At 36.8% G+C, this 14,766-nt stretch overlaps 1 protein-coding gene across 4 annotated transcripts in view; it reads right to left on the bottom strand.

Annotated features, from left to right (window-relative positions):
• Positions 1-14,766, bottom strand: part of Astn2 (astrotactin 2) — a 911,846-nt gene that overhangs the window by 165,968 nt on the left and 731,112 nt on the right. For all 4 annotated transcript variants that reach the window (XM_023561395.2, XM_063259996.1, XM_063259990.1 and 1 more), the window contains 2 exons: positions 8,008-8,141; positions 6,095-6,243 (listed from right to left, as the gene is read on the bottom strand). In XM_023561395.2, coding sequence (XP_023417163.2) covers positions 6,095-6,243; positions 8,008-8,141 — 283 coding nt within the window. The remainder of the gene's footprint in view (positions 1-6,094; positions 6,244-8,007; positions 8,142-14,766) is intronic.

Raw genomic sequence — 14,766 nt, 5'->3', positions numbered from 1 at the left:
GGCTATCAATCCTATACACTTAGACATATATGCATTTATCTATATCTTCATTTATGTTGAGACCTAACAAAACTTATTAGATTAAAATCCTTCTGAACAAAGATTAATAATAATTTCACATCATAACACTCCGGAATCAGCACTGGGTACTGAAGTGCCCCTTTCTTTCCTTCAAAGTATTTGTTCATTTCATCATGTGTCATAAGATCATTTCTCATAAACTGTTTATGGGTTTACGCAAGTATGAGTCTTAACATGTATTTCTATCCTTTCTATATTAGAGGGAGAAACAGAATGAAGCAGAATAGAACTAAACTTATTCCTATACATATAAAAATAAAAAGACATATAAAACTGTTGTATAAGGAGTTCTACCATGGTCACTGTGCTGTTTCTTGTTTTCACCAACCGAATTGGCTATATCATCATATAAAGTATAATTGAACATATCAGTATATAACAGAATTAACAGAAATACAACTTTGTAGATAGTTGTACACCTACAAAAACAGGTAGTGATCAAATCAGAATGGATATCGTGGTGAATCAATTGTTTTCAGTATAGTTGTCTATGCTCCTTAACTTGATACCAGCAACCTACCAGTTTTGAATAAAATCTGTTAATAATAAGCAGTATTCAAACAAGTCAGATTTAACTAGGACCAGTCATGATAAAATAGTATAAGTCATACAGGAATCCTGATTGAGTTAATAGGAAATTAAAGATGACCACTGTGCTATGTCCTGATATCTTCAGGACAGCTGTCCGTGCCCTCAGATCCAGTGCTTTTATACAAACTAGGATGGAACAAGTTCCAACTAAGCAGAGTGGTGTGAGTAATAAGGGTTAAATTCCTGATACACTATTAGCTATGTATTTTGCTGGGTTTTTTTTTTTTTTGAAGACTATTCCTTTCCCTACTCCCCCAGAATGAACTGTGTATTTTTGGGTCTCCCCAACACTCATGGTTTTATATTGGGGGGGGCAATCTGCTATTTAACTGTTTCTGAACTTCTCACTGCTGGGCTGGACTTCTTGTTATATTTCTTCATTTATTAAAGTCTGTCTGTTCAACCTATCCATAAATACTGGCCCACTTATCCCTATTACTCTCTAGTTCCCTATCACATCGAGTTCCATTTTCTCATATTTGATTTTGTTCTATATAACCTTCTTCAGGCTAATTTTGTTTTAGATTTTGTTATATAGCTATAAAATCTTGTACATATGGTTAAAGGTGGCAAATTAATACTTACCACGGTTTGTCATTTTCTATACGGTGCTTAATGACATTGTTATTACTGACTGTACTACTTTAACCCAGATGAAATAGATGCTCTTCCTTTTAGGTCAATACCAAGATTGTTGGAGTATGGGGTCATACATAATACCATAGTCCAGTGCCAAAGAACCGGGTGCTAGGCCAAATGGTCAGCAACTTCTTATCTCTAATAAATTAAAAGGTAGGATCTTGGGACCAACTCAAAATCTGAAAGCCAGTAGATATCTCTAAAAAGTAGTCATTTCTTAAGGAGTTCTTGATACTAGTAGTAGAGCTACCTATCATAAGAAATTTAGAAGCATCAACACAGAAAACCATTTTTTAAAAAAATAGAAAATTAAAGGGCACAAAAGTAAGATGCAACCCCAGACCTCAAGCTGACCCAAGGCAAATCCAGGGGGCAATGAGTTAGAAGAAATCAAAATCTACCTAGATGAATTTTTTTGAAATGGCATCAGGAAAAGCATTAAAGCAAATAAATGTGTCCTTAGGAAAAAAATCAGAAATAATTTCACAGGTAAAATAAAGTAATGCTGACCATAATGAAGGATGTGGTTAGTAAATGTAGAATAAACACAGATTTTAAAAGATAGAGGAGTTAAAAAACTGATAGAAACGACAAATGTTCACCATAGGAAGGAACTGGATTACATGAAACAGATCCAAGATACAGATTTAAAAATCTATTCGAAGTATATGCAACAGAATCAACCAAAGTGAGGAAAGAATATCAAATCTAGCAGACAAGTTTCCAGTTAGCAATCATACAATAAAAGAATTATTACTAATAGCAAGGGACCATGAGAAATGAATCAAACAGCTGCTAGATGATGCAATGAAGAATAACATAAGATTTTTTGGAATCAATAAAAAAGCAGGAGATAGCACAAATGACATAAAAATACCACCAGAAAACTTCCCAGACATGAAATTTGACATGCAGATAAGTGAGGCATACAGAATTCCAATTAGCCATGATTAGAAAAAAATACACAATGGCATATGATCATGAAGATTCCAGAAATTCAATACAACAGAATAGTAAAAGCTGTTAGAGAAAAAAAAAAAGTCACATATAAAGGTAAGTCCATCAGAATCACTTGTCAGTATAAATCTTAAATCAAAGAGAACTTGGAATAAAGTATTTCAAGACCTAAAACAGAACAACTTCCAACCTGATGAAATACTCCAAACTTATCATTTAAAATTGATGAAGAAATCAGAATTTCCATGAGAAAGAATACATGAAAAAAATTCACAACCACCTAACCACCACTCAAAAAAATGTACTGCAGGATATTCTAGGAAAAAAAATTATGAATATGAAAGGAAGAATCTATCAGGCAAGGCAAGGAATTAAATAGGGGGAAAATAAAGGAAATGAACAAGAGAAAAAATAAGAATAAGTCAATATATATCAGTTATATTCATCATTGTAAGTGCTCTCAAATCACTAATCAAAAGAAACAGGTTGGCAGAATGGATCAAGAATGACCTAACAATACAGTGCATGCAAGAAACACTCTTAACTCAAAAAGAAATGCACAGAGTAAAAGTCAAAGAATAGAATATAATATTCCATGTGACAGGACTCCAGGGGGAAAAGAAAACAGCGGTAGCTATTATATTTGTAGACAAAGTGAATTTCAAGCCAAGACTGCTCAGAAGAGACAAACAAGGTCATTACATCCTTGTAAAGGAAATAATCCAAGAGTAAGAGATAACAATCATAAATATATATGTACCAAATACCAGCATGCACAACTACATAAAGTAAAAATGGGCAAAACTTCAGGGAAAATAGACAAATTCACAATTATAGTCAGAGATTTTAATACCATTGTCTTATTGAAAAATGAAACAATGTGATTAATTTAATATAACTGGCATATATAGAACATTACACTTACAAGGTGCAATATATATATTTTTTAAAGTGGACACTGAGCCAGGGGCTTAGCTCAGAGGTGTAAGTGCCTCCTTGGCAAATGCAAAGTTGTGAGTTTGATCCCCAAAATAATGATAATAATAATAATAATAAAGTGGACATTGAATATAAAGATGAGGCATATTCTAGATGACAAATACAGTTGCAATAGATTTAAAGCATTTAATTATAAAGTCATAAAAAGTATATTATGTAAGTATAGTAGAGTCAAATTAAACATCAATAATAAAAAGATATCTGGAACATCCCAAATACTGAGAGAAAGAAGTAACATGCTTATAAGTAACCCAGAGACTGAAAGGTAAATTAGAAAGTATACTTTCAACAGAATGAAAATGAAAATTCAATTTAACAAAGTTTATAGATATCACTAAAGGAGCAATTAGAGAGAATGGCTGTATCACAAATAAGATCTTAAATCAGTAATCTTAGTGACCATCTTAAAATATAAGAGGCAGAAGAAGAGGAGGTTCTCAAAGGAGAGGGAGGGCAGGAGCAGGGTAAGCTCAGAGGAAGGAGGGAGAGAGGATTCCTAGTTAAAGTAAAAAACAAAAATATCTCAGCAAAACTAGAGTAGAAATTACCCTCTCCAATACAACAAAGATCACCTACAAAAAAAAATCTAGATATCAGTATACCTAATGGTGACAGACTAAACACTTCGAGCCCATGATCAGAAGCAAAGCCATTCTTACCACATTCTTACCACTTCTGCCAAGGAAGATCTTGCCAGAGCAATTAGGCAAGAAAAAGAAATAAATGTTATGCAAATTAGAAAAGAACACTGTAATTGTCGCTCCAAAGGACATGATCTTATGCATGGAAAACTTTAGGAAGAACTTAGATTCCCTATATTTGGAAGACTGTAAGGAGAATGGATTTTGAAAGGTGTAACAAAATGATAAAGGGGAACCAGGATGAGGCAAGCTCTTAAGATCTTTAACTTTCAAATTTTAAATCTTACAATAGGTATTTCAAGACAGTGAGATAAAGTGCAAACTAACCATCCAAGTATTTCTATTTCCCTTGCGATCTGCAGTCTATAGACTTCTGCTATGATAAAATGGCACATCACAAAGACAAAACACATACACAAACAAAAACCCTTCTCACTCATTCAGAGGTACTGACAAATCTTATGCATGTGAAAATGAAAGTGCAAGCAAATGAACACGAACACATATATGCCTAAATTTACACATTCATACAATCACATAAACTTGCACAAGCACACGCAACACACCAAGTCAAAAACTGAAAAGAATTAACAAATCTGGAGATGAGGTTAAAAAAAAAAAGGTTGCCTAATTACTGTTCCATGATTTGCCCCTCTCTGCAAATGAGGCCCAAAGCTAGGTGTCGTGGTGCATGCCTGTGATTCTAGTACTTGGATGGCTGCAGAAGGATAGTTGTGAGCTCAAGACTAACCTGGGCAACACAGTGAGCTCAAGACCAGCCTGAAATGAATAGAGAGACCCAGTGTCAAAAAAACAAAAGACAAAAAACAAAAAAACAAAAAAAAAGGACCCTCTTCCGCCTGTGCTAGCCCTCAGTCAGTAACATCAAATCAGTCACATCAGTTCCACCACTGACCAGGGTAACATCTCATGACATTTAGAACCTGGATTTTGTCTGACCTATCTCATATTTACAACCACACTGTAATAGTTTCACCCTAGTTTCAGAGAAAACAAAACAAAAATAGCCCAGAGAGGAAAGTAAGAAAAGGAAGAGAAAAGATAGAGACAGAAAATAAAGAAAACAATAAAGTTCCTTTCATTCATTATTCATTCGTCTTACAAATGCTTAAATGGCAGACTGTATTGAAGCACTGGGAATTTAATCTTTCTGAAAACACTTGTAACCTTCCCTCTTCCTATAACGTAATTGAGCAAATCACTGAGCAACTATACTTTAAGTATTCCAAAAGTCCCAATCTTGCTTCTGGATTAAAATTGTGAACTAGAGGAGACATCACAACCTGGATTATCCTGGATTAGTCTCAGATTCCTAATTTGGTAGTGGATGTAATAAACACCAAGCCTCAGGGCTGGGGATTTAGCTTAGCGGCATAAGTGCCTGCCTTGCAAGCAGGCAGTCGTGAGTTTGATTCCTGGTACTGATAAAGATGAAAATAAAATAAAATAAACACCAAGCCTCTTACAACTGTGTAGTTTCAGGGACATCTCAACAAAGTACTTAGTTCAGTGCACAGCACAGACGTAGATTCCCAGTGAAAGTTTTCTATTTGGAAAAGAACAATTACTGAGTGGAAGTCTCAAACAAGAGCAGAAAATGTAACCTTAAAATAAAAATCACAAGTAGATTCTTAGCTTCTTGGTAGTATCAGGGGTTTAGAACTCAGAGGTAATAATCTGAGTTACAAACAAATATACCCTCTTAAAAACCATCTTCCTCAAATGCTCCTGCATGCTCAAGTCATTTCCAATTTTCTCTTCCCTAGCAACGGTTGATAGACTGCCTCCATACATACATGCCACTGGAAAGGAGAGATGTTAGAATCTATTCATCTCTGTCTCAGAGATAATTAACTTACAGACCAAAATTTTCAAACATGAGTCCAATAGGCCTTCTCAAACAGAGGAAAATAAAATTCTCTTTAGAATCAACTAACCTTTTCATATATGATTTTAAAGGTACAGTTCAGAGAAACTCTTTTCAGCTACGAGTAGCTAACTTTTCTTATTTAACATCATACAAACACACAGATATAAATGGGCACCAGGAGAACACTAAATGGTTTTCCCAAACCAGATGACAGTAAGACTTCTGAGACACTAGAAAAACCCAGTTTCTCTCCCCTATCATACAGTTTCAGCAAAATACGAAGCCATATACTTACCTGTGTAAAGGTCAGTATCTGTGTACTCATCCACTTTCTTGTGTTGCAGAATATAGTCAGAAACCTTGGTCCCAATAGCTGGCTGAACATCCATCCATTCCAAGGATACCACAGTGCTGGAGGGTTCCACTGTTGGGGACAGTCGTAGCCTATAGGGGTGACAGGGAAGGTGGCTTGTTTGCCAGCTAGAATCTGATGGAGTTCAAAAGACTGCTTTTTTTCAGTATGAAGCAAATATTTCAGCATAGGTTCAAGTGCTGATTCCATCCCACAGTGAAACCTTGCATGGCCCTAGACCAATTTTTATTTTCTCAAGGCCTACTCCACCATCCACAAAATAGAGATAAAAAGAGCCACCTTTTAAGATCAATGTGGAATTCAACTAATTAAGCCATATACACAGGGTATGCTCAGTGGAAATTGATTGGCTTTTTGTTTATTTAAAACATATTCTCAATATTTCATTTTTAAATAAACTTTCAAAGATTTCAAATGCAAAAGCTTTTTATCTTTTTTCTATTCCCATCCAGTCCCCAGCATATCAGTTCATCATTTAATATCATTAAGTCTCTCAAAAGGAGAGTTACTATTCTGAAAAGGAACAGAAATCTTAAGGTAAATCCTTCTGCAAAGCAAGGAAAAAGCAGAATGACTTAAGGATAAAACTGGCTTAGTCCTTGGAGATAATGAAGTGCAACTTCCTAATTTCACAAAACAGGGAGAAAGGCAAATGGTTTGCTCAAGGTTACACAGTCAACTGGGAAGAGGACATTATGGTAAATTTGCATATCTCTAACCAGATACTTTCTTTCCTCTGTTTTACCCAATGTACTGCACTATCAAAGGCCACCATTTACAAAGTGATTCTCTCTCTCTCTCTCTCTCTCTCTCTCTCTCTCTCTATAGCACTAAAGATTAATTCTAGAATCTTTACACTGAGCTACATCCCCAGCCTTCCACTGCTTTTTGTTTTGTATTTGAGACAGGTCTCACCAAGTCATTATAGAGCTGAGGCCGCACTTCAACTTGTGACATTTCTGTCTCCACATCCCAGAGTTCTATGATTATATGGATGTGCCACCACATTCAGCTTACAGTGTGATTCTTCTACCTTACAGAGGTATATTCTGCTTTCCAGTGTTGGCTCCTGTACTATTCTCCTTTGTTCTTCAAACTACTTCCTCCTAATCACATTGCTCCAATCAAGATAACCTTTTCTTATTTCTCTGAATGCATTTCCTGTGTCAGGGCCTCCATAAATGCTATATCTCTTGCCTAAAATGCAATTATTATCACTTGCTAGCTGGACAATTTCTGTTATAATTCATACTCTCCTTATTTCCAATTCTTTGTCTTTCTTTATAGTTTCTTATTCAATGTGAAACCTACATTTGATTTTTCTTCAACATCCTTCTCTCTCACTAAACCAGTTCCCTAAATGCAGACTGTACCTGATTTGTCCACTGATATTCTTCCCAGTGCTTCATACACAGCAGGTGTCCACAATTATTTGTAAATAAACAAAAAAATTAATTTCCTTAGGAGAGATTCTGTACTTTCTTTCACTGTTTGGATATCTTTTTAAATGTTTTTATCTATTCATCTCCAGTACCTAAAACAGTAGTACTGACAAAGCAGTAGTCAGTTGCTCAATAAACCTTCCCTGAATGGATAAGTGAAGGGAGGAATGATGGACTGTATGGCATCATTTACAAGTCCAGTGTATGCCTCTCTACCTGTTTCTGTTCTGTCAAAGCTCCCTTCCTTCCAAAGAAAGCAAGTAGGCACCACAGAATTCAGAAATCTGGTTAGGTGCTCTGGGAACAAAGTCAAGTCATAGACTGGGCTGGCAAGACAAGGATGTGAGTCCATAGAGAAGGGTGGCCAAAGTTAAGGGGGCCATACATACGTACACCGGCTGTGGAAGGGGGCTGCAGTTGGGGAGCCCACTGGCATCAAAGGCGCTGAGATCACATCTGCACCAGTCATCGATCACATCCCCTTTCCCTGAGCACCAGTAGAAACTCATCAGTGCACTCTTAAAGGCCTGGAAGAAAAGAGATATTGACAGGGGTAGAGATGCTGAGAATGGCATCTAACCATCATAATGGCAGCCAACCAAGGCTCCAGAGCAAGCTTTTTAGGCATAAAACACTGTCATTATCTAAGTCCCTAGCATGCCACCAATAGCTTTTCTCATCCTATCTATTCCTAATATAAAAGCCAGAATGATCTATTGAGAACCTCCCCTACCTAGGGCACCTGTCTTAATTTAAGTAATACCTGTATTAATTTATGCCATAGTCAAAATAACCTTTCATGCTAGACATTTTTGTCATTTCTCATTCTACACATTGGACAACTCAGGCACACAAAAAAGTAAGTAATTTGCCTGAAGTTTATAACTAGTAAGTGATAGAGCTTGAATCTGACACAAAGCAGTATCTCCAGAGCCTGCCTTTGCTACAGTCCCAAAGATTATGTTTCCTTTCTATATAAGAGTCTTCAAAAGTTTCCAATAATCCTCAAGACTAAATCTAAGTTTCTTGTTTTATCTCCTGGCCATTCCCCAGCTTCATCTCTCCTCTAACCTGACCTTCTTTGCGTCATACTATCCACTCTTATAACCCATTAACATGCCAAACAACAGTGAGCTGCTCTCTATGTAAAATGTGATTTAGATCAGGAGACCACAAACTGTCTCTGCAAAGAACCAGAAAATAAATATTTCTGGCCTCACAGCCAGGTGGTCTCTGCCGTAATTACTTAATGCTGCCATTATAACATCAAAGTGTGATAGACATCATTTTAAAAGAATAGGCATTGTGCATTCCAATAAAACTTTATTTACAAAGACAGGAAGCAGGCTAGATTGAAACTAATGGCCATATTTTACTGACTTTCACTTCAAATTATGACCAATTTTGCACTTACTTACAATGTTATTCACAGTCTTTAAAAAACAAAACAAAACAAAACTCTTCTGCCTGGACTATTCTCTTCTTGCACTTTCAATATCAAGTGAAATATTTTCTCTTTTGGAAATCTCACCCTTGCTTTCTTAAAGCAAAGACTGATCAAGCTTCACTTCTGAATAACATAACATTAGACCACTCCAGCCATTATATGTCTTTGTGTATCCTGTTTCAGTCCCGAAACGCTAATTCCACCAAGGTCAAGTTGCCATATTCCTAGAAATATTCCACAGGACTAAACCCAGTTATTCCATTAACAGTGAATAAATGGATGGACATCAAGAAAATGGACATTAATATTGCCATTAAATAATTTGGAAGGCATTCCTTCAATTCAGTGGAGGACAGACCTCAAGTGTTACTTTCTCCTATGTTTTCTCCCTCAGTCTCAGGTGTAGAAGATACCTTGAAAACATGCTTGAAGCTAGAGTGAATAGATTGAATAATAGTCACTCCAATCACACTGGCATTACAAACTGAAAGATTTGAGAGAATTTTGATCTTTTATCTCTTTGCCAGGTATGCACTTCCCCAAACTCTATATGGCTTTTTTTCTTCCATTTCTTCTATTCTTTTCACTTTCTGTGTGCCTTTTAAGTGAAATTTACACACTGCCTAATGCCAAGGATACCTGATTATCCAAATGTCATTTTCCCATCCTTCATTGTTCAAAGATTCTAGTAGACGATGTTTCCGTAAAGTTGGTCTGAGGTCTACATCGTTAGCTACCCAGAACAGATCAAGATGGAGAATGTGTGCTTCAAGAACATCACGTGTTAGATTTCATCAAAATTTTTTGCAAGAATATTCCCATTCTCTCTGCCACATGATTTTATCCATATCCTATTCAAGGGATAAACACATTATCTAGCTTCTCCTGAGTTAAATGTAGTACACCCCAAACTAAAAAGCAATTATAACAAAAGATAATGTTCAAAAAGACTCAGCTACACAGTTCAAGGTATTTTGAATGCCATTAGAAATGTCATCTTCACAACAGCAATGAGAGAAAGACATATGATCATCACTTATAGATGAGAAAATTAGGAGTCAGAGCAGTTGAGTATGTTTACCAAGATCACACAACAATAAATGGTGAAAGCAGAATGCCGCTCAAGTCTTTTCTGTTTGATTATCCAGGGCAGTGAAATTATTTCTAAGGAGTGTTGCCAGGTTTTGTAAGAAAATATATAGTATGGTGAGTTAAATTTAAAATTGAGACATATATTTTTAATATAAATATATTCCATGAAATATCTGCACATAAAGCATCTGGGACAGAGTGTAGAACAAAGTAAGAGCACTGACCCTTTTCTATGCCAGAACCTGTGCTGGAAACAAATGTGCCTTCTGCCAGCATTAGAGGAAGGTACTTTCACAAGGACAAAAGGTAGATTGGAAAACACTTGGTTATGCAGTCAGATCTTTTCTCCCTTATTTGCAGATTTTCCCTCAGGGAAAATAATGTGAAGTGTTTACACCTTAAAATTCTGTAACAACTCCAGGCAGTGCTAAGAGCTTGACTGCCATAATAGTGAAACTTAGAGGCATGGAAGAAATGACACAGATGTAAGATTGCACTGGACTCAAGCAATGGTGAGAGAACATCCTGTTTTATGTACATGTTTTTATTAGTGCGTGTGTGCATGCGTGTGTGTGTGCGTGCGTGTGTGTGTGTGTGTGTGTGTGTGTGTGTGTGTGTGTTTTGTAATCAATAGGAAATGAAGCTTTTAGAAAACAAAACAGGAAATCACTCTGAACTTTGTGAGTTTCACCATCCAGCTTTTCTTGGGAAGAAATCCTTCCTGTGACTCTCCCTGTCCACTGGCTCTTTCCCAGAACCCTGAGGAACAGAATGGGGACTGGTGAAATAGCCAGGCAAACCCTGGATAGAGCACAAACACTCTGATAAAAGGCTGACATCAAACAGGGAGCACTTGCAAGGCAGCAGAAGCCAGCATTGTGTCAGCGCAGGATCACTCTTTTCTTCTGCCTTCAGTCCTTGCAACACTCCTTCCAGAGTCCAGCTAGATAGATCCCAGGGGAGGAGAGTCATAGAACATTCCAGCTTCACAGGCCTCTGTCTGTAAATCATCTAATTTAATCCATTTACAGTGGCCCAGAGAGGCTAACTGAGTAGCCCACGGTGAAAGAGACACTTTGTGATGAAACTGCTCCATCCCTCTACTTAATGCTCAGAATTACCCTCTGAGATGGATTTCTGACCCCCATTTACAGAGGTACACAGAAAAGAAGGGAAGAACTTGGTAGACTGAAGTTCATTTGACTCCTGTCAGCCTTGACCTTCTTAAGTCACATGAAAACAATAAATACTGAGATTTCATCCAAAATACTCTTTTCAGCTGCTCTACTTTGCGTCATGTGCTTGTGTGTGCATGCATGCATGTGTGCGTGTGTGTGTTTTCAGAAAACAATGAAATCATGTACTATAGGCACTGCTGATTACTTGTTTTTGAGTAAGTGGAAGGACATAGGAAACAAATCCTGGGCTTAATATAAGGGCTAAATTGCATGGTCATTGGTTTTCATAACAAAGAAGGTTTGCATTTCCAGAGCTTGTAAACGCTTCCAGTTTCTACTTAATTAGTTAGCAAACCAAGTTGGGCAGGAGGAGCAAATGGCCACAAAAATGTTAAGCAATCAAAATAAACTAGGATTTATTCCTGACTCTATTATAACTTTCCTATTTGAAATTTGCAAATGATTGCTTTTCTAAGTCTCAATTCCCAATCTGAAAAATAAAGGGCAGAAGATATATTTTTGAAGATTTAATTAGTTTCAATAAACATTCACTAAACTTTTTGCTCCTTACAACGTGTTGTCTAAAAGTTAAAAGAGAAGATGAACAAGGACCAGTGGCTAACTTCAAAGGACTCGTGGTTTAATGGTAAAGACACACACGAAGAATTAAAATTACTATGGTTCAAATGCTATGAAGTAATACACACAGGAGGTTGAGGAAGTACAAAGGAAAGGCCTCCAGTTCTAAAAGTTATAACAATGTCTAAGAAATCTTAAAGTTGAAGTAAATATCCTGTATTTGATTAAGATATTTGGGACTATCTATGCAGAATGTCACTAACCTTATGAGTTACTCTTGACATTGAGATGTTTATGGTCTGTAACCTTATGAGTACTCTTGACATTGAGATGCTTATGGTCTGTAAGACTCCAGAAAGATGACCTTAAATCTTTACTCTGAACCTAAGGATTTTGTTGTCTCCACAGAACTAATAAGCAAAGTCATATGGCTGAAAAATCTATACCAAGTAAGGAGCAGAAAAGCTTTCTAAAAACAAAGCAATCTATTATCATTTTGTCCTCTAGCTCCATTTCAGGGTCTAACACAGTACCTAAAATGTAACATGAGTCAGTTAATATTTATTTAAATGAACTGAATATTTGTTGAAGTTCATACAGCATGCTGAATGCAACAAACCAATTTATAAATGGTAAAAGCAAAGAAAATGTGTTAATATGTGTATGAATCTCTTTCTCCAAGTTTTCTGGTTCACTTACATGAAGTTGATGTCTCAAGCAAAAGACTGAGAATCATCTGGACTCCACCCTCTATTTCAAAAACCAACCTTCCTTCTCTTGTCCTACTATGTTGCTAGTTAGTAGTGCATCTTCTATAGACAATTGCCATGACATCTGGACTAGAGTCATAGTTCCAATGTCACCTATTCCAGCAATCTTCTCATGCCTTTCTAAAATATCACTGAATATTCCACCCTCTTGCTTACATCTCAGAAAAATTTCTTCTGCATTCTGGTAAAGCTTATACTCTCTAATTGAAAAATTCCTTTATTCTTCAGCTTGTCTCTCTTCTCCCAATTTATTCCCACTGCTCACACACTAGCACATCCTGACTTCTTACAGTACTGCATTATTTCATACCCACAAGTCTTTCTTCATGCTGTGCCTGTGGTCTAAAATGTCATTTCCCCACTTCCTCCTCTTTGTTGAACTCTGAGAAACTTTCTCTTCCCACCAGGACCTTGCTATACCTCAAGAGACCTTGTTTATCCCTCCCTTACTCTCATTAAGTTTTTGCAGATTTCATATTTCCTTGCAATTTGTTTCTCTACATAGTCTTCTCATCTATCAGACAATGAAGTACAAGGTCATGTATTCGATATTTCCCTGTGTCTAGCTCTAAGAAAAAGGATCAACACATAAGATGGTACCAAAAAATAAGCCTTAAATTCCATAGAAGTGGAATAAGATGCTCTGTTAAAAACATAAAGCTCACTCACTCACTGTTGCTTTGCTGATCCAGCAAAAGAATTGAAAGATGCAACTAGACATCATAAAAGGACTAAATTACATCAAAGCCTTTGAAAAGGGATGGGGTAAATTAGGGAGATAGCATCCCTTTGAAGACATTTGGAGTCACTGACTGAAGGAGTATACATTGACATATTATTATATTTTTTTGACCAGAAAATGAGTGCAGATATAAAACAAGAAGATTTTAGGGCCCTAGAGAAAGATGAAAGCAACATAGTTTGACATCCCATGTTTGTAGGAAGACCACACTGACCATATGTTTAGCTGGTCAGTAGGAATCAGGATGGATGAATATAGTGAAATCCCAGCAGTATCTGCACAGAAACAGAGGTTTCGTGCCACCTCAAACACTTGGGTAGGATTTACCAGGGCCACCTGTTGTGAAGTCATCAGCACGCCCCTCTTAAGTAGCTGCAGGAGAATTGAATCACTCGTTTCCCTAGAAGCCAAAGGAGATAAGACAACAGAAGCTGAGAATGGAATAATACATATTCATATGCCATAACAGTGAAGAGAGTAATTAGGCTAAAATTGATGAATGTGTGATTAAGCATTATGTGAGAAAACACATTTAGTAAGCAGAGTGGGTAGTGTTAGGTGACTTTAATCACCTTATCCCCAGACATGGCTGGAAGGTGAGTGTAGTGAGTCATCTCAAAGATTGCTTGAAGGTGGTTACAACTAAGGAACTAGTGACCAAATGGAAGCAGAAACCTTCAACTACAAATTTATTTAGAGCTCTGAATCGTACATGAGCATCTCTCAGATCTCTGCAAGATACTGTAATGGTATGTTCATGTCATTACTTATTTGTCACAACTCATGATATGCACAACAAGGTAAACCATGGAATATGGGTGACAGTGATGTTTCGATGTGGGTTCATCAATTATACAAATGGACCACTCTAGTGTAGGGTGTTGAGAGTGCGAGTGATGGGTTGCATGTGAGTTGGGAATATAGAGGCAGTCCTTGCTGGGAACCTAAAACCATTCTTCACAAAATCAGTCAGATGTCCTGCTTGGTAACATTCACTCTGCAAAGTAGTTCACACATACTGTTAATAGTTTGATGAAGAAAGAGTGAAATGAAAAGAATAGACATCTACCAAGCCTCATCTTAATCTAAGGTTGATGCTAAGAAATCTATTAGCATCCATAAGGCTCCCAGTAACTTTTGATTGCAGAAGCTCTTACTGATCCCAGTAGTTCTTAATAGTGAGTAAGTGAAAGCACATAGAACATACTGACCCAGCATCATCTAGATAGAACACAATCGAGCAAGGAGTCTACTTTGGATTCTTAAGTTCCTAATCCCAAGTGGTGGCCCCTGACCTTCTTCAACTCATTGCTTATTCTCAGCTTCGGACCCCACTATTCAGTG

The sequence above is a fragment of the Cavia porcellus genome, unplaced genomic scaffold, assembly GCF_034190915.1.
Source record: "Cavia porcellus strain 051 isolate PalLab524CR breed Dunkin Hartley unplaced genomic scaffold, mCavPor4.1 scaffold_1, whole genome shotgun sequence".
Lineage (NCBI taxonomy): Eukaryota > Metazoa > Chordata > Mammalia > Rodentia > Caviidae > Cavia > Cavia porcellus.
Note: the sequence above shows the minus strand (reverse complement) of the source record. Positions and strands in the feature narration are given on the sequence as shown.